The sequence below is a fragment of the Salmo salar genome, chromosome ssa03 (assembly GCF_905237065.1).
Source record: "Salmo salar chromosome ssa03, Ssal_v3.1, whole genome shotgun sequence".
NCBI classification, from domain to species: Eukaryota; Metazoa; Chordata; class Actinopteri; order Salmoniformes; family Salmonidae; genus Salmo; species Salmo salar.
In genome coordinates this window covers 44,593,685-44,616,234 of record NC_059444.1, presented here as the reverse complement: position 1 = coordinate 44,616,234, position 22,550 = coordinate 44,593,685, and the positions used below count along the sequence as shown (strand labels likewise).

General features: G+C 43.0%; 1 protein-coding gene across 1 annotated transcript; it reads left to right on the top strand.

Annotated features, from left to right (window-relative positions):
* The first annotated feature begins 1,534 nt into the window (after positions 1–1,534).
* LOC106600568 (pre-mRNA-splicing factor 38B) lies at positions 1,535–19,725 on the top strand. Its single transcript, XM_014192026.2, has 6 exons — positions 1,535–2,139; positions 2,765–2,833; positions 13,325–13,476; positions 15,547–15,607; positions 18,274–18,491; positions 18,596–19,725. The coding sequence occupies exons 1-6, from the start codon at positions 1,915–1,917 to the stop codon at positions 19,296–19,298; spliced, it is 1,428 nt and encodes a 475-aa protein (XP_014047501.1). The 5' UTR covers positions 1,535–1,914; the 3' UTR covers positions 19,299–19,725.
* Positions 19,726–22,550: the final 2,825 nt, after the last annotated feature.

The window sequence follows — 22,550 nt, the reverse complement described above, 5'->3', positions numbered from 1 at the left end:
TAATTTACAGAGCTGCTGCACTAGGTTGGGATTGGGATGCTGAGACCAATTTTTGCTGCATAAAAAGGCCCATGTATTACCGTGAGGGGAAGAATGAATACATGTAGTGAACAACTGTCTTTGACTCTAGCTTTTGAATATATGAGAGAAGGGATTTGTATATTCTTGATTGTCAGCGTATACTGCAGTGATTGAGGGGGAATTGTTGGAGCAGTCTCCTGTGTCATAAGGGCTCAGACTTCATAGCAATAATGTACAGTATGCACTAACTGTAAGTCACTCTGGATAAGAGTGTCTGTCTGCTAAATGACTCAAATGTAAATAATGGCAAGAGCAGTAGGCATAAATAAATCAAAGCTTGACCTTTTACTTGTGTACACACACCTAGGACTGATCATATGCAAATGCTTAAAGACACAATAGGCTAACCTAACACACTTAATAATGGATGGGAGAATGCCAATACATTTTTCAAAACAACATGATCGTGCATCGGTGTATATGTAACAGTGTAGGCAACCAATGATCTGGGTCAACAGCATCAATATAACAGTGTAGGTTCCGTCCCTTTCTTCGCTCCAACCTGGGCTCGAACCAGGGACCCTTGCACATATCAACAACTGACACCCACGAAGCATCGTTACCCATCGCGCCACAAAAGCCGCGGCCCTTGCAACGCAAGGGGAACAACCACTTCAGGTCTCAGAGCCAGTGACGTCACTGATTGAAACGCTATTAGCGCGTACCACCGCTAACAAACTATCCATTTCACATCGGTTACATATACATTGAGTCAAAGATTTTGAATTCCTCCCTGCAGCAGTTAGTGTACATGTAGAGCTTACTTTGGTACCCGTTTAGGAGACTCACTCATTGGACGAGAGAAACACTCTTTTCACGCCACTTCAATACAGAAGTTACTTTTTCGTAGCAGGTTAAGAGACTGGGGAAAAGGTTAGGGAAAATGGTCACCTAATCTGCTACAAAAATCACTTTGTATCGAAGTGGCTTGAAAAGCGTGTCCCCATTTGACAAACAGCGGCCTCCACTTCGGTGCTTTAAATGCCAACAGATTGGGCATGTTGCTCATTTGTGCACTGTGCAAAGGTAAAATGAGATGTGCAAAACCATGGTGGTAGATATTGTAGACTCCTTGGCCTTCATGTGTAGTGGTTAGAGCGTTGGGCCGGTAACCGAAAGGTTGCTTGATCGAATCCCCGAGCTGACAAGGTAAAACTCTGTTGTTCCCCGGGCTCCGAAGACGTGGATGTCGATTATGGCAGCCCCCCGCACCGCTCTGATTAACATTTCCCTGTAATGGCTGTATGGTAGAGGAAACAATTGAACATGTATGAAATTCAGGGTTAGTTAAGAGAATAATATAGTGGCTCATAATAATGGCTGGAACGGAGTATATGGAATGGCATCAAACCATGTGTACCATTCCACTGATTCCGCTCCAGACATTACCATTACCAACAATTAAAGGCGTCACAACCTCCTGCGGTATGGTATGCTCGAGTAGGTCGTGACCGGCCTCACACTCCAGTATAGTAGGTGGCGATGTAAGCAGCTTGGTTGGTTGCGATCCGGCAATAAAAGCTTAAAGAAGAAGCACGGCGTTCGTTGTCATTGCGTTTTACGGTCTTTTACTGGCAGTGGCTGTTACGTGCACATTTCTTGTCGAAGAATCACGGCTAGCCAGACATATAGTTATAGAAAATAGGGTTTGGCGGTTTAAAATCGGACGCTAGGTTATTGTAGATATAGATAATAGTTTATTTACCGTGACTATTGAAGGTTTCATATCGCGTTTTAATGGCGTTATAGTCAGAAGCATCTATTGTGTAAGAAAGCTAACGTTAGCGGCTAACTTCCCGCATTGTTGAATCGACAGCGTGGGATCCTCGCATTATGGCCAACAACACTGTCGCTGGAAACCAGCAACAACCACAGGCCGTGAGCAAGATTGGCCCTAACGCTGGAAAACATGGCAACAACTTGCCTCTCTGGGGCAACGAAAAGACTATGAACTTGAACCCTATGGTTCTCACCAACGTGCTCTCATCTCCATATTTCAAAGTTCAGCTGTATGAATTGAAAACCTACCATGAGGTGGTGGATGAGATCTATTTCAAGGTAACGTCGAGACCCATGCTACAAGGCTGGCTAACGTTAGCTAGCTAACAGCTAGCAGTTTGAATAAAAAATTGAGGAAATGGCTAGCTAAATTATTAATTGGCAGGTAATGTTAACTAACTTTTGCCTAACTTTGTTTTAATGTGTCAGTATGTAACTATCTCAATGTTAATTCCACGGCTAAACGGACACTCGTTCCTGTTTTGTTTACACATTTGAGCGGTTTGCTAACGTTAGTTATAGCTATATTTAGCTAGTTAACAATCCCAGTTGTGGTGGTTTCCTATAGTTAAGTCGACTGCTGATAATTGGGAATATTGTGTTGGAAGTAACGTTAAAGTAGTTAACTAAACTTTCTAGACAAACCTAGCTTACGTTAGCGAGACTGCCTAGCCAAATATCTAACGTTAGGTTACATAACACTAGCTAGTTATCTTCAAGTTATGTGGACTAGTGAGCGGTAATAATTGCATGACCATACAACGCAACGTCATCAACATATTTGCATGTCGTGAGATTTGTCACTTATGGCTTAACTTTAACTTTGAGGCAGGCAGCAAATGACGTAGCCAACGCCACAATGTGATTTTTGCATCATTGGGTCACCATGTTATTTTCTCCCTAGGTTACTCATGTTGAGCCCTGGGAGAAAGGCAGTAGGAAGACTGCAGGGCAGACTGGAATGTGCGGAGGGGTAAGTTAGAAAGTACGTGCCTTTTGCCTTCCCGTGTTTCTATCTCCCTGATGCTGCCTGGGTTGTTTCTGCAGCTGAGCGTAAAATCCATGCAAGTTCCATCCTGACCAGAGAAGCTAGTCTCTGCCAACTCACGTTCATAAGTGCATCACATACAGTCGGGTCCAAACTTATCCAGTTTCTGAGCTGGTCACGGGTGCACCTCAGCCACGCTCAAGGTCCTAAACGATATAACCGCCATCGATTAAAAGACAGTACTGTGCAGCCGTCTTCATTTGCCTGGCCAAGGCTTTCGACTCTGTCAATCACCGCATTCTTATCAGCAGACTCAACAGCCTTGGTTTCTCTAATGACTGCCTCGCCTGGTTCACTAACTGCTTCTCAGAGTTCATTGTGTCAAATCGGAGGGCCTGTTTTCCGGACCTCTGGCAGTCTCTATGGGGAGGACACAGGGTTCAATTCTCGGGCTGACTCTGTTCTCTGTATTTATCATTGATGTCGCTCTTGCTGCGGGTGATTTTCTGATCCACCTCTACGCACCTCTTCTGTATACATCGGGCCCTTCTTTGAACACTGTGTCAACAAACCTCCAAACGAGCTACAATGCCATACAACACTCCTTCCGTGGCCTCCAACTGCTCTTAAATGCTAGTAAAACTAAATGCATGCTCTTCAACTGATCGCTGCCCCCACCTGACTAACATCACTAATCTGGGCGGATCTGACTTGAGAATATGTGGACAACTATAAATGCCTAGGTGTCTGGCTAGACTGTAAACTCTCCTTCCAGACTCATATTAAGCATCTCCAATCCAAAACTATATCTAGAATCGGCTTCCTATTTCGCAACAAAGCCTCCTTCACTCATGCTGCCAAACATACCCTCGTAAAACTGACTATCCTACCGATCCTTGACTTTGGCGATGTCATTTACAAAATCGCCCCCAACACTCTACTCAGCAAATTGGATGTAGTCTATCACAGTGTCATCAGTTTTATCACCAAAGCCCCATATGCTACCCACTACTGCGACCTGTATGCTCTCGTTGGCTGGTCCTCGCTACATATTTGTCGCCAAACCCACTGGCTCCAGGTCATCACTAGGTAACGCTCCGTCTTCTCAGCTCACTGGTCACCATAACACCCACCCGTAGCACGCGCTCCAGCAGGTATATTTCACTGGTCACCATAACACCCACCCGTAGCACACGCTCCAGCAGGTATATTTCACTGGTCACCATAACACACGCTCCAGCAGGTATATTTCACTGGTCACCATAACACCCACCCGTAGCACGCGCTCCAGCAGGTATATTTCACTGGTCACCATAACACCCACCCGTAGCACGCGCTCCAGCAGGTATATTTCACTGGTCACCATAACACCCACCCGTAGCACACGCTCCAGCAGGTATATTTCACTGGTCACCATAACACCCACCCGTAGCATGCGCTCCAGCAGGTATGTTTCAGTGGTCATCCCCAAAGCCAACACCTCTTATCTGCTTTTCCTTCCTGTTCTCTGCTGCAAATGACTGGAACGAATTGCAAAAATTACTGAAGTTATATCTCCCTCACTAACTTTAAGCATCAGCTGTCAGAGCAGCTTACCAATCGTTGCAGCTGTACACAGGCCATCTGTAAATAGCCCATCCAACTACCTATCTCATCCCCATATTTGTTTTTGTTTTTCTGCTCTTTTGCACACCAGTAATTCTACTTGCACATCCTCATCTGCACATCTATCACTCCAGGGTTAATTGCTAAATTGTAATTACTTTACCACTATGGCCTATTTATTGCCTTACCTCCTTACTTTATTTGCATACACTGTATACAGATTTTTCTATTGTTATTGACTGTACGTTTGTTTATCCTATGTGTAACTGTGGTTTTTGTCGCACTGCTTTGCTTCATCTTGGCCAGGTCGCAGTTGTAAATGGGTGTTCTCAACTTGCCTACCTGGTTAAATAAAGGTGAAATAAAATAAAACTATTGGCCCCCTTGATAAAGATGAGCAAAAAAAATATTATTAAATAAACACATTAATAACTTCTATGGGCTACGTGGGACGCAGCCAGTGAAATATCAGGGCGGCAAATTCAAAAACAACAATGTCATAATTCAACTTTCTCAAACATACAACTATTTTACACCATTTTAAAGTTACACTTCTCCTTGACGTAACCACATTGTCCGATTTCATACAGGCTTTACAGCGAAAGCAAAACATTAGATTATGTTAGGAGAGTACATAGACCAAAATAATCACACAGCCATTTTCCAAGCAAGGACATGTGTCAATAAACCCAAAACACAGCTAAATGAAGCACTAACCTTTGACGCTCTTCATCAGATGACACTCCTAGGACATTGTTACACAATACATGTATGTTTTGTTAGATAAAGTTCATATTTATATCCAAAAACAGCATTTTACATTGGCGCGAGATGTTCAGAAAATGTATTCCCACCAAAACGTCCGGTGAATGTGCGTATCAATTTACAAAAATACTCATCAACATTTACAAAATATATAACAATTATTTAAAGAATTATAGATAGACTACTCCTGGATGCAACCGCTGTGTCAGATTTTAAAATAGCTTTACGGAGAAAGCACATTTTTTCAATATTCTCAGTACATAGCTCAGCCATCACGGCGAGCTATACAGACACCCGCCAAGTTCGGGGCAACCTAAACTCAGAATTAGTATTAGAAATATTCTCTTACCTTTGCTGATCTTCGTCAGAATGCACTCCCAGGACTGCTACTTCCACAATAAATATTTTTGTTCGAAATAATCCATATTTATGTACAAATACCTCTGTTTTGTTCGTGCGTACAGATCACTTATCCAAAGGCATAACGCGCGAGTGCGGTACCAGAGACAAAGTCAAAATGTTCCATTACCGTACTTAAAAGCATGTCAAACGCTGTTTAAAATCAATCTTTATGGTATTTTTAGCGTAAAATTGCGATAATATTCCAACCGGACAATAGCATATTCATTCAAGAAGAAAAAGAAGGAACGGCGCGCCGGTGTGACTGCGCATATCCAATCCCTTTGTTGCCAGGCAGTCCACTCAGAAACTGAACTCCTATTATCTGCCCAGTGACAGGAGAATGCTCAAACCACTTTCTGAAGGCTTTAGACAGCCAATGGAAGCCTTAGGAAGTGCAACGTAGCCCCACGGATACTGTAGTTTCGAAAGGGACTAGAAAGAACTACAATTCTCAGATCCTCCTTCCTGGTTGACTTTTTCTCAGGTTTTTGCCTGCCATTCTGTTATACTCACAGACACCATTCAAACAGTTTTAGAAACTTCAGAGTGTTTTCTATCCAAATCTACTAATAATATGCATATTCTAATTTCTGGGCCAGAGTAGTAACCTGTTTAAATTGGGTACGTTTTTCATCCGGCTGTGAAAATACTGCCCCCTAGCCCAGACAGATTAATACAACTGCTCAGAGAGATTTTGTTAAACAAATCAAATTTATTTCAAATCAAATTTATTTATATAGCCCTTCTTACATCAGCGGATATCTCAAAGTGCTGTACAGAAACCCAGCCTAAAACCCCAAACAGCAAGCAATGCAGGTGTAGAAGCACGGTGGCTAGGAAAAACTCCCTAGAAAGGCCAAAACCTAGGAAGAAACCTAGAGAGGAACCAGGCTATGAGGGGTGGCCAGTCCTCTTCTGGCTGTGCCGGGTGGAGATTATAACAGCACATGGCCTAGATGTTCAAATGTTCATAAATGACCAGCATTGTCAAATAATAATAATAATCATAGTAGTTGTCGAGGGTGCAACAAGTCAGTAACACAAGAGTAGGTGTCAGTTGGCTTTTTCATAGCTGATCTTTGAGAGTATCTCTACCCCTTCTGCTGTCTCTAGAGAGTTGAAAACAGCAGGTCTGGGACAGGTGGCACGTCCGGTGAACAGGTCAGTGTTCCATAGCTGCAGGCAGAACAGTTGGAACTGGAGCATCAGCACGGTCAGGTGAACTGGGGACAGCAAGGAGTCATCAAGCCAGGTAGTCCTGGGGCATGGTCCTAGGGCTCAGGTCCCCCGAGAGAGAGAAAGAAAGAGAGAATTAGAGAGAGCATATTTAAATTCACACAGGACACCGGAAAAGACAAGCGAAATACTCCAGATGTGACAGACTGACCCTAGCCCCCCGACACATAAACTACTGCAGCATAAATACTGGAGGGGGGGTAAAAATTGAGACCCTTGTTTTCAAACCTTTCAATAACTCCCCTTGCCAGGATAACGGGGCAGCCTTTTTCTAAAATGTTTTCTGAGATTGAAGAACACATTGGGAGGGATCTTGGACAATTCCTAAAAACAGAATATTTCCAGATCCTTAATATGCTTTGTCTGTGCTTATGGACTTCCCTCTTAAATTCATACCACAGGGTTGAAGTCTGGAGACTATTATAAGCCTATTATGCATTAGGTATAAACAAATAGAATATTCTATAATTGTGGTACAACAAAGGTAAACTATTCGATCATGTTGTAATAGCACAAAATGAATAAATGAAACTAGTACATGTTGGCTGTCTGAGGAATAAACACTAATCTTTTTAATAGCACATAATAGCACATGAATGAAGGAGTGTGAAAAAAATGGGGGCAAAATGAGTCTAATTCAATAACAAAATGAACAAAATAATGGGAACCAGCAATTGAATTTGACTCCAGCTACGACGACGTTCTCCTTCCGATGATCCCAGTCATCACATGGCGTATTTGTCTTTTTTCCATTGCAACTTGTCGATTTTTGTGGTCAATTAACAATTTCTTTGTGGATGTGTGCTTGGGGTTACTGCATTGCTGGACAATCCACTTGAGGCCAAGTTTCAGGATCCTGGCAGGGGCAACCAGGTTGTTGGCTAAAATATACTGCTACTGGGCAGAGTTAATGATGCCGTTGCCCTTAAGAGCCCCAGGACCAGCTAGTGCAGCGTTGCAGTAGGTTTATTATAAAAAATAATCATGGGTCAGGGCCTCCTGAGTGGCGCATTGGTGTTAGAGGAGTCACTACAGATCTGGGTTCGATCCCGGGCTGTGTCGCGACCAGGAGACCCATGATGCGATGCAAAATTCGCCCAGCGTCGTCCAGGTTAGGGGAGGGTTTGGCCGGCTGCGATGTCCTTGTCCCATCATGCTCTGGCGACTCCTTATGGCCACCGGGCACATGCACGCTGACTTCGGTCGCCAGCTGTACGATGTTTCCTCCGACTCAATGGTGCGGCTGGCTTCTGGTTTAAGTGAGCAGTGTCGAAGCAGTGCGGCTTGTCGGGGTCGTGTTTCGTAGGATGCATGGCTCTCGAATTTCGCCTCCCCCGAGTCCCATCGCTGCAACGCCCGTACGGACAAGACTGTAACTACCATTTTGATCACAAAATTGGGGAGAAAAGAAGTTCAAATAAATACAAATAATGGGTTTCGATTATTTGACCTTAAAATGATTCAAGCTTTTAATAGAAATTCCAAAGCAAAAAAATAGTAAATTGCCAAAACGTAAAAAATATTCCATTGTCTGTCAGGTCCACATAGAAAAATAAGAATTTACTATGAAATAATAAAATATATTACTTAGGAATTTAAAAGTCAAATAAAACTTAGTCATCTGTGCTCAGGCAGTAACAGACAGATGACAATCTGTTATCTGTTCTCCCCATACTGTACTGTCTTTAGTCATCCTATTTAGCTAGACTGCCCAACTATGCTGCAGAGCTGTCTGACAATAATTTGACTAGTTTTTGAAAGTAGACAGTTCATGAAAGTATGTCTTATCCTTCTCACATGTCGTTGTGTACATTTCCCTCTCATATGGCGACGTATGCAGTCCATCTAACCTAACAGGTGTGAAAGGGGATACCTAGTCAGTTGCATAACTGAATGCATTCAACCAAAATGTGTCTTATGCATTTAATCCAACCCCTCTGAATCAGGGAGGTGCGGGGTCTTAGTTGACGTCCACATCATCGGCGCACGGTGAGCAGTTGTTGCTGGTTAACTGCCTTGCTCAAGATTTTTCCAACTTGCCGGCTCTGGGATTTTAACCAGCAAACTTTTGGTTACTGGCCCAACACAGTGTATCCAACTCGGGACCAGCCAGAAAAGAACAGGAGCAATGGATTGTGGTCATTGTAGTTATTTGCCACATTTCTACGCTAAACTAGTCTGATCCAACCATCCTCCTGCTGGCTGCAGATTCTGCCATTAAGTTGCCGGTAATATGTAAAACGTGGAATCTGCAACTTTTTTCTCATGTGGCATACCAATTTAATGTTTCTACCGATCTGCGTGCCAGTTATGGTTTTCATATGCACATTTTTGGAACAGCTTCATTTAATTTGTCTTGTATCTCAATCATTGATGTGGTTAATCAAAATTCTATCCAAATCAATATTAAAATGATACAAACCTAAAAAGTAACTTCTATTGCCAACTATGTAAAAATGGCCTACATAAAGCCAATAAATAAACATTGCAGCCTGTAGGTAGAAAATATCTGGATTAAAATAAATATCCTATAAATCACATAGGCATGGCCTGTCTGCCATGAACTTGAAACATTGTATTAACTTGGGTCTTGCCAAAGCTCACTAGCAAACTAACTTCTGGGCCCTCCGTTTCCCAAGCCAGTGAGCTCGGCACAGACGCAGCTGTAGGCTATCAGGTAGGCCTATTTTATGACATTTCCACTGGATGAGAGCATGCCATTTTTTTTATCAAAGGAGAGCGAGCTGGAGAGATTTTTCAAATCCATTGAGGAACTATTGTCATTTTCAATGGATGTAAAGCAGAGCGCATTCTGGAGAGACTTGCTTTGTCGCGACATTTCCCTTATTCTTGGGCTGTGCCATCCCTGCGTCCTCCGCAGTGGATTAGTCTCAGCCTACGCAGTGGATTAGTCTCAGCCTACGCAGTGGATTAGTCTCAGCCTACGCAGTGGATTAGTTCACTGAGATGGGCGTGAATAAGACTCCTGTCTCGAGTGCCATAAATATATATATATTTGCTACTGCTCGACAAAAAAGATCTGTCATCCAACAGCCTAACAACCAAACAATTGACCAGTTGACTAATTGGGGTAAGCCCTAAATTGAACCAACGCCGGTCAATTAGGTAAGTAACCTAAAATCCCTCAGCACTAGTGGAAACAAAATTGCCCCAGCAGTTTTGAGTGGGACTATTGTTGGCACAAGCTTTTTTCCGGATGCCCCAACAAATCGGAAAGGGGATTCATCAGAGAAAATGACTTTACCCCAGTCCTCAGCAGTCCAATCCCTGTACCTTTTGCAGAATATCAGTCTATCCCTGATGTTTTTCCTGGTGAGAAGTGGCTTCTTTGCTGCCCTTCTTGACACAGGCCATCCTCAAAGTCTTCGCCTCACTGTGCGTGCAGATGCACTCACACCTGCCTGCTGCCATTCCCGAGCAAGCTCTGTACTGGTGGTGCCCCAATCCCGCAGCTGAATCAACTTTAGGAGACGGTCCTGGCGCTTGCTGGACTTTCTTGGGCGCCCTGAAGCCTTCTTCACAACAATTGAACCGCTCTCCTTGAAGTTCTTGATGATCCGATAAATGGTTGATTTATGTGCAATCTTACTGGCAGCAATATCCTTGCCTGTGAAGCCCTTTTTGGCAAAGCAATGATGACGGCACGTGTTTCCTTGCAGGTGACCATGATTGACAGAGGAAGAACAATGATTCCAAGCACCACCCTCCTTGTGAAGCTTCCAGTCTGTTATTCGAACTCAATCAGCATGAAAGAGTGATCTCTAGCCTTGTCCTCGTCAACACTCACACCTGTGTTAACGAGAGAATCACTGACATGTCAGCTGGTCCTTTTGTGGCAGGGCTGAAATGCAGTGGAAATGTTTTTTCGGGATTCAGTTCATTTGCATGGCAAAGAGGGACTTTGCAATTCATTGCAATTCATCTGATCACTCTTCATAACATTCTGGAGCATCTGCAAATTGACATCATACAAACTGAGGCAGCAGACTTTGTGAAAATGTATATTTGTGTCATTCTCAACTTTTGGCCACGACTGTACAGTGTTTGGTTACGTTAATTTCTGTTATGCAACACTTGTGAGAAACAAGTTTTGATTTATTTCATTCCATTTACGAGTTTTGTCAATTTAATCAATGTCTCCTGTCAGGAGAGCTCCTGTCAATGTTAAGTAAGAACGCGCACCTGATTACCGTAGGCCCATAGGCTTCCTGGCCTGAGCACAAATGTAGGCATATAAATGTGCCCGTTTGGGGCTCTGATTGTATTTCTGATTGGCTAATGAGCTGTGGAGCTTCTCAAAGTAATGTTTTCTTCACCTCAAAGAGCTATCAAACTAAATCTTTTTTTACATCAACTGAGAATGACAATAGTTCCTCAGTGTATTGGAAAAATCTTTCCAGTTCTCTCCCTTTTGATAACCACTGTGTTAAAGGGAACAATGCCATGCTCTGGTCCAGTGGAAACTTCATTAAAATAGGCCTACCTGATTACTACTTATTCAGTGCTTGACTTGGACTGAAATAGGTTTGGGTGCTGGTACTGTTTATTTTTAGGTGCAGGAGCTCCACTATATTCTGTAAGAGGAACAGGAGCTCAAGCAGTAGAAAATGTGAGGTGTCGGGTACTCAGCTCCGGTGAGCTCCTGCCCAAGTCAAGCACTACTTCTTATCCCTTGCACAAATAGCCTACAGCTGTCTGTCCCAAGCTCACTGGCGCAGGAAAGTCTGAGTGCCCAGAATATTTTATACAATTTCGCTAGCTGCAGCTTCTGACCAGACCCAAATTAGTAGTTGATACAATGTTTCAAGTTCGTTGCAGACAGGCCATGAATGTGTTTGTTAAAAAATACCAAAACAAATACATCAAACCCAATTGCATCAATTGGTTCCCCTAATCCAACCGTATCATATCGGAGCCCATGTATCTAGATGGGTATTGAATCATTCATAAATGGAGAGCTGCACATCCCTATCAATTAACCACTTAGTGGATTTTCATGTGTGCTTGGGATTGTTTTTTATTTTTGGAAGATTCGCTTGTGACCAAGTTTCAGCCTCCTGGCAGAAGCAACCCGTTTTTTTTTTTATTAAAATAGCCTCATACGATCAAAGCTCCACCATATTTTACAGGTTTTGGGGTCTTTTCTGCACAGTCATCTTTCTTTCGATGCCAAAACCCCAACACTGGTGTGCGTGGCCAAAGAGCTCTCTTTTCATGTCATCCAACAAATGTTAACTGGAGTTTGCTAAACTGCATTGGGACTTGGATTGGATCCGCTGCTTTTGCCAGATGACATGGAAATTGAGTTCTTTGGCCACGCACACCAGTAGTGGGTTTGGCGTTGAAAGAAAGATGCATATGAAGAAAAGAACCCCATACCTACTGTAACATATGGTGGTGGATCTTTGATCATATGGGGCTATTTTGTTTGCACTGGTCCTAGTGCCCTTGTTAATGTCAACGGCATCATTACATTTTTGGCCAAAAACCTGGTTGCCTCTGCCAGGAGGTTGAAACTTGGCAGCAAATTGATCATCCAGAAAGACAATAACCCCAAGCGCACATAAAATCCATCAATAAATTAATTGACCACAAATCAGTCTCCTATTGAAAACCTGTGGTTTGAATTGAAGACAGTCCATAAGCAAAGATGAAGGATATCAAGGATCTGGAAAGATTCTGTATGGAAGAATGATCTAAGATCCCTCCCAATGTGTTCTCCAATCTGTGCGGTTATCCTGGCAAGGTGAGCTTTTGAATGGCACCCCAGTTTCAATACCAATCTGTTTCTATGTAATGGTATTAGTATAAAATATAATCTCCAATATTTTGGGTGCATATAAAATGGCTCTTTTTTTTTTTTTTTTTTTTTTGTAGTTCGTCATCTTTATCAAGGGGGTCAATAATTTGACCTGGCTGCATACACACATCAAAAGTCAGAGCTTGAAAGTTGTCTGCTAGAAATATTTCAATGAAAACATACTTTTAATCTGCATAGTTCAAGACATGGCATATGGAGGTGTAGTGAGATACCCAATGGGATGGACAGTTCTCTTATCACTCATCTTGAAGAAAATGGATACTAAAAACAATGGAAAAATATCAAATGATAAATTATTTAAATAGCATGGGTGACTGAGGAAAAACAAACTGAATTTAAGGCCAAGTGGCAAACACTAATGCAGGCACTAGGGATGGGGGTGTGAGCATGCGCGTCTGGGCAGATATGAGATGTAGTCATTGTTGGTGTGCGTCTGTATATGGAGTGGGGGGGGAAACAAATATGTAGTTGACAAATGCAGTTGAACGCAAGCAACACACTTAACTGTGGAGTAGGGCTGTGTTGAAAACTGATTGTGGTTCACCCCAAAACTTACAGGTCGACTTGAGATGTTAAGGTGGTCCCAAAAAGAACATGTCTGACTTATGAACCTCTGTTGTCCTCAGGTGCGGGGAGTCGGGACTGGCGGCATTGTGTCCACAGCCTTCTGCCTGCTCTATAAACTGTTTACCATCAAGATGACCCGTAAACAGGTGATGGGACTGATCACTCACAACGACTCACCCTACATCAGAGCACTTGGCTTTATGTACATAAGGTACAATTCTATTTTAATGTTGGTTTATGTCAAATTTGTTTGCACAGAAGGATTGGACCTATTTATGGCTGCAAATACATTTCAATCACCCTACCTTAGTGTTGCAACCTGTTTGTGAAACGCTCAGCAGTCATTTTGCGGTGTTTAGTTGCATGCATAGACTTAAACATCGCGTCATTGTATCTGTCCCATTATTGCTTCTGTGAGGCCATCCCCACTTTGATGAAGTCAATTTTCTTCTACTTCTATGAGTTGGCAAACAAACTGAACGGGTGCCCACTGCCACCTAGAGTGTACTATTTGAACAGGTATAATGCCAATGTTGGTCATTTACTCTCCCTGAAATGGGAAATGTGTCTTTGCCATAGATGAATAGGGCAAAATTCTTATAGCATTTTCTGACAGCCGACATTAACACTTTGGCACCAGTTGAGTAGCTGTATAAACCACGCCCCTCTGTAAACATACCTTTTAGGATGATGGTTCCAAGGCAGTACTTATTTAAATAAGAGAATAAGGTGTATAGATATCACACTATCAAAATTACAGTTGGTGATATTCCCTTAATAATCCTGCCTCCTGAAGCCACATGTTTGACACGGGTAACTTTATGATAATATTTTAGCAATGAATGTAGACGTGGTAGTCATTTTTTATACTTTGATCTGTATTTATCCAAATGTCATCAAAAAACATGATTTTGACTGTTCATGACCTTTAACCCTGAGCCTACAATTTCTGTGCCCCGCTGAAATTCGAATTAACATAAATTGTTTAAGCTAGTGATATCGTCTCAATCCACAGCATCCGCCAATATCGCCCTTCCGCATCTGCTGTGAAAGGTGGCAAAGCTCGAGCAGTGTTTGTCAGACCAATCGGTGTTCTCACAAAAACCTATAACGTCCCGAACGGTTTGGCCTACAAAGTATTATGACTAGTCTATTGAAAGAAGAGACCGTTTTGCTCTAGGATGCTCACACGACTCGTCTGAAGTCGGTACAGCCTCTTTTGCCAACTTCTGTCTTCAGCGTCCAAACGGTTTGGGAGACGCACTAATATGACCCCTATGTGGACAGCTGATACTTTCACAAACACATGGTGTTCACCGTTTTGCTCTAGGATGCCCACAAACCTTAGCAAGCCTTGAGTCGTCTGAAGGTCACCGGTACCAGGAAAAAAATAAAAAGTTTAGTGCCTAAAGAGGATAAATACATGTAAAAAAAAATATATATATTTACACCTACTCATTCATGGGTTTTTCTTTTTACTATTTTCTACACTATAGAATAATAGTGAAGACATCAAAACTATGAAATAACACATATGGAATCATGTAGTAACCAAAAAAAGTGTTAAACAAATCAAATTAGATTTTAGATTTGATATTCTTCATATAGCCATCCTTTGCCTTGACAGCTTTGCACACTCTTGGCATTCTCTCAACCAGCTTTGAGGTAGTCATCTGGAATGCATTTGAAGTAACCGGTGTACCTTGTTAAAAGTTAAGTACTGGAATTTATTTCCTTAATGCATTTGAGCCAATCAGTTGTGTTGTGACAAGGTAGGGGTGGTATGCAGAACATGGATAAAAATCTGACCCTGAGCAAGGCCGTTAACCCACTGTTCCCCGGGCGCCGATGACATGGATGTTGATTAAGGCAGGGTAAAATGCGGAAGACACATTTCAGTTGAATGCATTGTTGTACAACTGACCAAGTGTCCCCCTTTCTCTTACCTGTCCTTTCCTGGAATGGTGAGTTACTTTTGATAAAATCTGATTCACATACAACACTATATAGTTATCTAAAAGGAGGACCAAGGCACTCTTCTTGTAATTAAAATGCCTTTATTTGTATGGCATGTACATCTTATTGATGACCAATTTACTCCTTTTACCAAAGAGCACCTTCTGTCTACCAAAACCTACTATTGTGTACCTTAGAAAAAAGGGAGAAGGGAATTACTGCTATCTAGTTTTAGATGGTTAACAGGCGGTAGTCCAAGACATGGACATGTGTTCTTCAATGGGATGTTCATAATTAGATGCTCATGGTGTTTTTGTTTATCCAGATACACCCAGCCCCCTGCAGACCTGGTGGACTGGTATGATGGTTTCATGGATGATGAGGAGGTATGTCCACACGGGTAATACTTTCATGTTTCTCTACCTTTCACTAACTAGTCTGGCATGATCCAAACTGTTGTCTCAGTTCTCTCCTCATTGTGATGCTCAGAGCTGATTTTTCACCTTTGCATTCATTTGGCTTAATTGCCCCCTCCCCCCCAGTCCCTCTCCCCAAAGTTGGGTAACTAGGTAATTCACTCTGCTGTGCTGCCTGTTTTTGTCAGGGTAAGTATATTTGACCGTAGTCAAATTCTGTTTACATCTGGGCATGCCTTAGTTATCAGGACTTATTGCACAAAACAAATTTACAAAACTTGACCACTACTCCGAAATGTATAACATGGTTCCTCCCTGGCCCCACCACTTCACAGATCAGTTTTTGTTTTGTAAAAAATTCAAATTTTATTAGAAAATATACCTTTAACACATCAATCCTTTGCTTTGCTTTGTTTGTTTCTCTCTAACACACACACACACACCTACTTAGTTGAATTTAATAATTTCCTGGGGAGAATCTTGTTATAGATTTATCTTCTCTGTGCACTTTCAATTGGCTGGATAGTGTTTGGCAGACTGTGCAACCAGGCCTACTTTCTTGTTCTGATGCAGTATTTTAACCTTACATCCTCTGACAACCTACCTAACTGGCTAATTCCCATGTTCTCTTCTTTAGATGCCCCTTGTGCAGCAGGTGAATTGGATAATGTATCTCTCAGCACTGTTGGTTTGCGTGTGTGAGTGCAAAACGGCTGTTCAGTTCTCTACCCATTCAAACCTGGTCTCTCTGTAGCTGGTGTGCGCCTACCTACTTATCTACCTCCTCCACTCTGTACTTGCACTGTGACCAATGTCTCCCTGGACTGTCGAGGAAGGAGGAAGCACAACTCTTCTCTTGAAACCTTTCTTCACTGTCCACGGATCCATCTCCATTGTTTAAAGTCGTTTTCTCTCCTTGTTTCACCTCCACCTTTACTACTAATTTTAATGCTAGTGCAGATGGTGGATAAGAGAAGAGGAAGCCACTTTAGACTATTGAGGTGCACCCCAGGTTTTCTGTTATTTTGACAGCATACACAATATATACAAAAGTATGTGGACACCCCTTCAAATTAGTGGATTCGGCAATTTCAGCTACACCCGTTGCCGACGGTATAAAATCGAGCACACCTCCATGCAATCTCCATAAATAAACGTTGCCAGTAGAATGGCCCGTACTGAAGAGCTTAGTGACTTTCACAATGGTGCCGTCATAGGATACCACCTTTCCAACAAGTCAGTTCCTCACATTTCTGCCCTGCTAGAGCTGCTCCGGTCAACTGTAAGGGCTGTTATTTTGAAGTGGAAACATCTAAGAGCAACAACGGTTCAACGGCAAAGTGGTAGGCCACACAAGCTCACAGAACAGGACCGCTGAGTGCTGCTGCGTGTAAAAATCGTCTGTCCTCGGTTGCAACACTCACTACCGAGTTCCAAACTGCCTCTGGAAGCAACATCAGGACAATAACTGTTCGTCGGAAGCTTCATGGGTTTCCATGGCCGAGCAGCCGCAGCCTTAGATCACTTTGCTCAATGCCAAGCGTCAGCTGGAGTGGTGTAAAGCTCACCGCCATTGGACTCTGGGGCAGTGGAAACGGGTTTTCTGGGGTGATGAATCACACTTAACCGTCTGGCAGAAGAATCTGGTTTTGGCCGATACCAGGAGAACGCTACCTACCTGACTGCATATTGCCAACTGTAAAGTATTTTTTTTGGTGCTGTTTTTCATGGTTCGGGCTAGGCCCCTTAGTGAAGGGAATCTTAACGCTACAGCATACAATGACATTCTAGACGGTTCTGTGCTTCCAGCTTTGTGGCAACAGTTTGAAAGACCCTTTCCTATTTCAGCATGACAATGTCCATGTGCACAAAGTGAGGTCCATACAGAAATGGTTTGTCAAATGGTGTGGAAGTACTTGACTGGCCTGCTCAGAGCCCTGACCTCAACCCCCATCGAACACCTTTGGGATTAATTTGAACACCGACAGCGAGTCAGGTCTAATCGCCCAACATCAGTGCCCGACCTCACTAATGCTCTTGTGACTGAATGGAAGCAAGTCCCCCTGCAGCAATGTTCTAACATCTAGTGGAAGCCTTCCCAGAAGAGTGGAGGCTGTTATAGCAGCAATGGGGGGACCAACTCCATATTAATACCCATGACTTTGGAATGAAATGTTTGATGAGCAGGTGTCCACATACTTTTGGTGATGTGGTGTATCTTTAAGAGGGTTCAGTCTAAGTACAGACTCTTGAGGAGAGCCAGACAGATTAGATGACAGCAGCTATTTTTCCATTTCCCTACTATTATTTCCTATAGTATCAGGCACTAAGCTAAATTTTTATGCAAACACATGATAATGATTCATATGTGAGCATATTAAGCTAGATGAAAACAGAGGTGAAGGTTCAGTACATGGTCATCACAAATTGTATTTTATTTCTAATTGAGTGATGGAGGCAAGTGTTAAAAACCAGGGACTAGAAAGAATCCTGTAAATCGCTCTGGATAAGTGTCTGCTAAATGCCAAACATTTTAAATAAATAAGATTCTAAATACAATCAATGCCTTTTGTACTTCTGTTGGCATCTGTGTCAATAAGGTTCTGAATACCCCACCCCCCTCCCCATGTTCTCAGGAGCTGGATGTGAAGGCCGGAGGTGGCTGCGTTATGACCATCGGAGAGATGGTCCGGTCGTTCCTCACCAAGCTAGAGTGGTTCTCCACACTCTTTCCACGCATCCCGGTGCCCGTGCAGAAGATGATCGACACGCAGATGAAGGCAAGGCCCCGGAAGGTTCCCGAGAAGGTAGAGGAGCCGGAGGAACCACCAACGGAGGGCCGTAGACGCTCCAGGTAGAAAATGGAGCGCAGCCATAACAGATAATATTATGTTGATCACATCTGTCGGAAGGATTGTGACGTTAATGCAGCTGAAATGTTGGTTTGTTTCTGGTCAGGAGCCCCAGACGTACCCCGAGCCCCAGGAGGACTCCCAAACGGTCGAGGAGCCGGAGCCACCACCGCGAACGAGAGCGCCACGGCCCCAGCTTCGACCGCGAGCTGGAGAGGGAACGCGACCGCCAGAAGAAAGAGCGGGACTCTGGGGACGGGAAAGGAGGCGAGCGGGAGAGGCGGCGGTCCCGGAGCGCAGACTGTGCCCAGGAGCGCCGGGAACGTCGCAGGAGCTGCAGCGGGAGCCGGGAACGCAAGGGAGAGCGGAAAGACAGGGAGAAAGATGGGCAGGGGGGCATGGAGAATGACAGGAAGAAGGACAGGGCGTACCATAAAGATGGGGGCAGCGAGAGGGAGCGGTCCAAGGACAAGAGGAGCAAGGGAGAGGTGGAGGACAGGAGACAAAAAGAAGAGAGAGATGAGAGGAGGGGTCACAGGGAGGAGAGGAAGGCCAAGCGCTCCAGTCGGAGTGCAAGCAGGGAAAGGAGACACAAGGAGAAGTCCATAAAGCGACAAGTCCAAGAAGAGAGCAGAGGCAGGGCTGAGGTAGGGGAGAAGGAGAAGAGTAGGAAGAAGCAGTGCAGCCGGGAGGGGGAGCAGCGCTCGCACAAACACAGCCGCAGTAAAGAGCGGAGCCATCGGCCACGTGAGCCCAGCAACGGGAAAGACCACGGGGAGCGCAAAACGAGCCAGAGCACAGAGCGATGAGTGCGAACTAGTGCTGAGCCCCCCTAGCGCAATTCACAACTCTCCCTCCATCCTTTCTCTTCCTTACATTTTTTTACTTGATCATGTAGTCTGTCATTTGTTTAAAAAAAAAAAGGAAAAAAACGTTAGCACAAAACCACCTGGACTTGTCTTTGGCCAACGTAACTTTGTGTAGACCATTCTCTCTGCCTTATCATCCCTTTCTAGACCAGCGTTACTCTTCTCTCTACTGTAGTAATTTCAATCTTTATTGTACTTTGTTTTTGTGTCTGGAAAGTTCCAAATTGCTTTGTACATATGGGTCTGAGAATGTTTTAAATCCTACAGAGCAACCTCCAAAGGGGAATTTGTACTCGCACTGAACCGTGCTGTATTTGGTCAATTGCTCTGTTGCATTTTGTTTTCTAATAAAACTACTTTTATGGAAGGAGAATTCTGATTGTAGTTTTGTTGATACTGTAATTCCTAACGCAGACAACTACAAATCTAACAGGCTTCACTGTGCAGCAAACATCACTTCGTCCACTCTCCCTGTTTGTACCACTGCTCAAACATTACAACATACAAACCCGTTGAGCTATTGGAAAGGTGCTGATTCAATCGGAACCATTGGCAACATTTTAATGTGTGGGTGAGTTTCTGACACTATCTCGGTTAAGCAATTACTCAGTACGTCCAAATGTAGTAATTACCCTGACTACACGTTATGAAGAGCGCCATAACCCATTGTTGTGCCTCGTCAAAGTCAGAAATAAACTGTTTAACTTGTTATGGCTAGGGGGCAGTATTTTCACGGCCGGATAAAAAAACGTACCCGATTTAATCTGGTTACTACTCCTGCCCAGAAACTAGAATATGCATATAATTATTAGCTTCGGATAGAAAACACTCAAGTTTCTAAAACTGTTTTGAATGGTGTCTGTGAGTATAACAGAACTCATTTGGCAGGCCAAAACCTGAGAAGATTCCAAACAGGAAGCGCCCTCTCTGACCATTTCTTGGCTTTCTTGTTCATCTCTATCCAAAACAGGGGATCTCTGCTGTAACGTGACATTTTCTAACGCTCCCATAGGCTCTCAGAAGGCGCCAGAACGATGACTTTGCAGGCCATGGCTGAAAAACAGTAGCGCATTTGGATGGTGGTCGATCTGAGAACAATGAGACTGGCGTGCACGAGAAGAGTCCATTTTACTTTCTCTGTCTTTGAACAAAAACAACGACTCCCGGTCGGAAATATTATCGCTTTTTTCCGAGAAAAATCGCATAAAATTGATTTTAAACAGAGTTTGACATGCTTCGAAGTATGGTAATGGAATATTTTGAAATATTTTGTCACGAAACGTGCCGGGCGCGTCACCCTTCGTTACCCTTCGGATAGTATTTTGAACGCACAACAAAACGCCGCTATTTGGATATAACTATGGATTATTTGGAACCAAACCAACATTTGTTATTGAAGTAGAAGTCCTGGGAGTGCATTCTGACGAAGAACAGCAAAGGTAATCCAATTTTTCTTATATTAAATCTGAGTTTGGTGAGTACCAAACTTGGTGGGTGTCAAAATAGCTAGCCATGATGGCCGGGCAATCTACTCAGAATATTGCAAAATGTGCTTTCACCGAAAAGCTATTTTAAAATCGGACACCGTGATTGCATAAAGGAGTTCTGTATCTATAATTATTAAAATAATTATGTTTTTTGTGAACGTTTATCGTGAGTAATTTAGTAAATTCACCGGAAGTGTTCGGTGGGAATGCTAGTTCTGAACGTCACATGCTAATGTAAAAAGCTGTTTTTTGATATAAATAGGAACTTGATTGAACAAAACATGCATGTATTGTATAACATAATGTCCTAGGAGTGTCATCTGATGAAGATCATCAAAGGTTAGTGCTGCATTTAGCTGTGGTTTTGTTTTTTGTAACATTATATGCTAGCTTGAAAAATGGGTGTCTGATTATTTCTGGCTGGGTACTCTCCTGACATAATCTAATGTTTTGCTTTCGTTGTAAAGCCTTTTTGAAATCGGACAGTGTGGTTAGATAAAGGAGAGTCTTGTCTTTATAATGGTGTAAAATAGTCATATGTTTGAAAAATGGAAGTTTTTGGATTTTAGAGGACTTTGTATTTCGCGCCACGCCCATCATTGGATATTGGAGCAGGTGTTCCGCTAGCGGAACGTCTAGATGTAAGAGGGTACTATATCAATTAAAGGGGATTATCCAAGTAATTTAACTTAATTCGTATATTTTTGTGTTTGAACAAAATGAAACAAGGCAATAGGGAACATGTCGTGCCCCACGAATGATGCAGCGCTCCCCTTCGTGCCTATTGCGATCACGTGACTAACACGTTTCAGTTGTGTGTGTGTGACCACAGATTATCCATTATGTTAGAGCTGCCATATCTGGTCAATAATGAACATGTCTTAAAGTGGAAGGCAGGCAGTCTGGGTACCAGTCCAGGGCTTGACATTCAAGTAAATTTGCCAGTGGCACACCGGACCAGTACCAAGTGAAAACTGCTGGCCTGAATGAGAGAATTAGTGGCGCGGGTCAAGATCACAGGAAAGCAAGTTTCAATCGTGGGGGATTTTCATTTGCAGTCTGGGAAAATACCTTCTATAGCCAACTATATAATCTGATAGGAAAACAATGTAACCATCCCCCCTCTCAATGTAATATTCCCATCCAGAAATGAGCCCAATAACATATTGGTGTGCTATTTTAACAATAAGCATCAACACCAGGCTGATGCAGCATCATGGCTAAAGCATGGGGTTGCTTCTCTGCATTATTTACCCCAATGGGCTAATCATTAGCTAGATCAGAAACTATGATTTTGTTGCTTGTTTGTCCAAAAATAGTGATTTTTGTAATACTTATAAATAGTGCAATTGTGTGAATCAGGCGTTCCAAGGATTTGAAGACAATGGGGGGCTTAGCCCAACACCAAAGAAAAATGAATTTCAACAGCTAAATGCATGAATTTAGTGCACCTTAAGATGAACATTGAGATATTTTTCAGGTAACTTGCCCCTTCCCAACTGCCACAGCAGACACTGCCAGTACTCAGAGTTGATATCTCTACTCTGGAACACTCGCTACTCTCTTCTCTGGAGCACATACAGTTGTAGTCCGAACTTTACATACACACCAACAAATATTAACATTTTACGTGATTGATTTAGCCGGTGGTAACTTGTGGAATAGACACCGGCTGGAATACGGTTTTAACCAATCAGCATTCAGG

What these genes read in the sequence shown, in the direction of transcription:
- LOC106600568 (XM_014192026.2), top strand. Translation starts at nt 1,915, where the DNA reads ATGGCCAACAACACTGTCGCTGGAAACCAGCAACAACCACAGGCCGTG. An exon ending in AGACTGGAATGTGCGGAGGG is followed by an intron (nt 2,834 to 13,324) that starts GTAAGTTAGAAA and finishes TGTTGTCCTCAG; the next exon opens with GTGCGGGGAGTCGGGACTGG. An exon ending in GTTTCATGGATGATGAGGAG is followed by an intron (nt 15,608 to 18,273) that starts GTATGTCCACAC and finishes CCATGTTCTCAG; the next exon opens with GAGCTGGATGTGAAGGCCGG.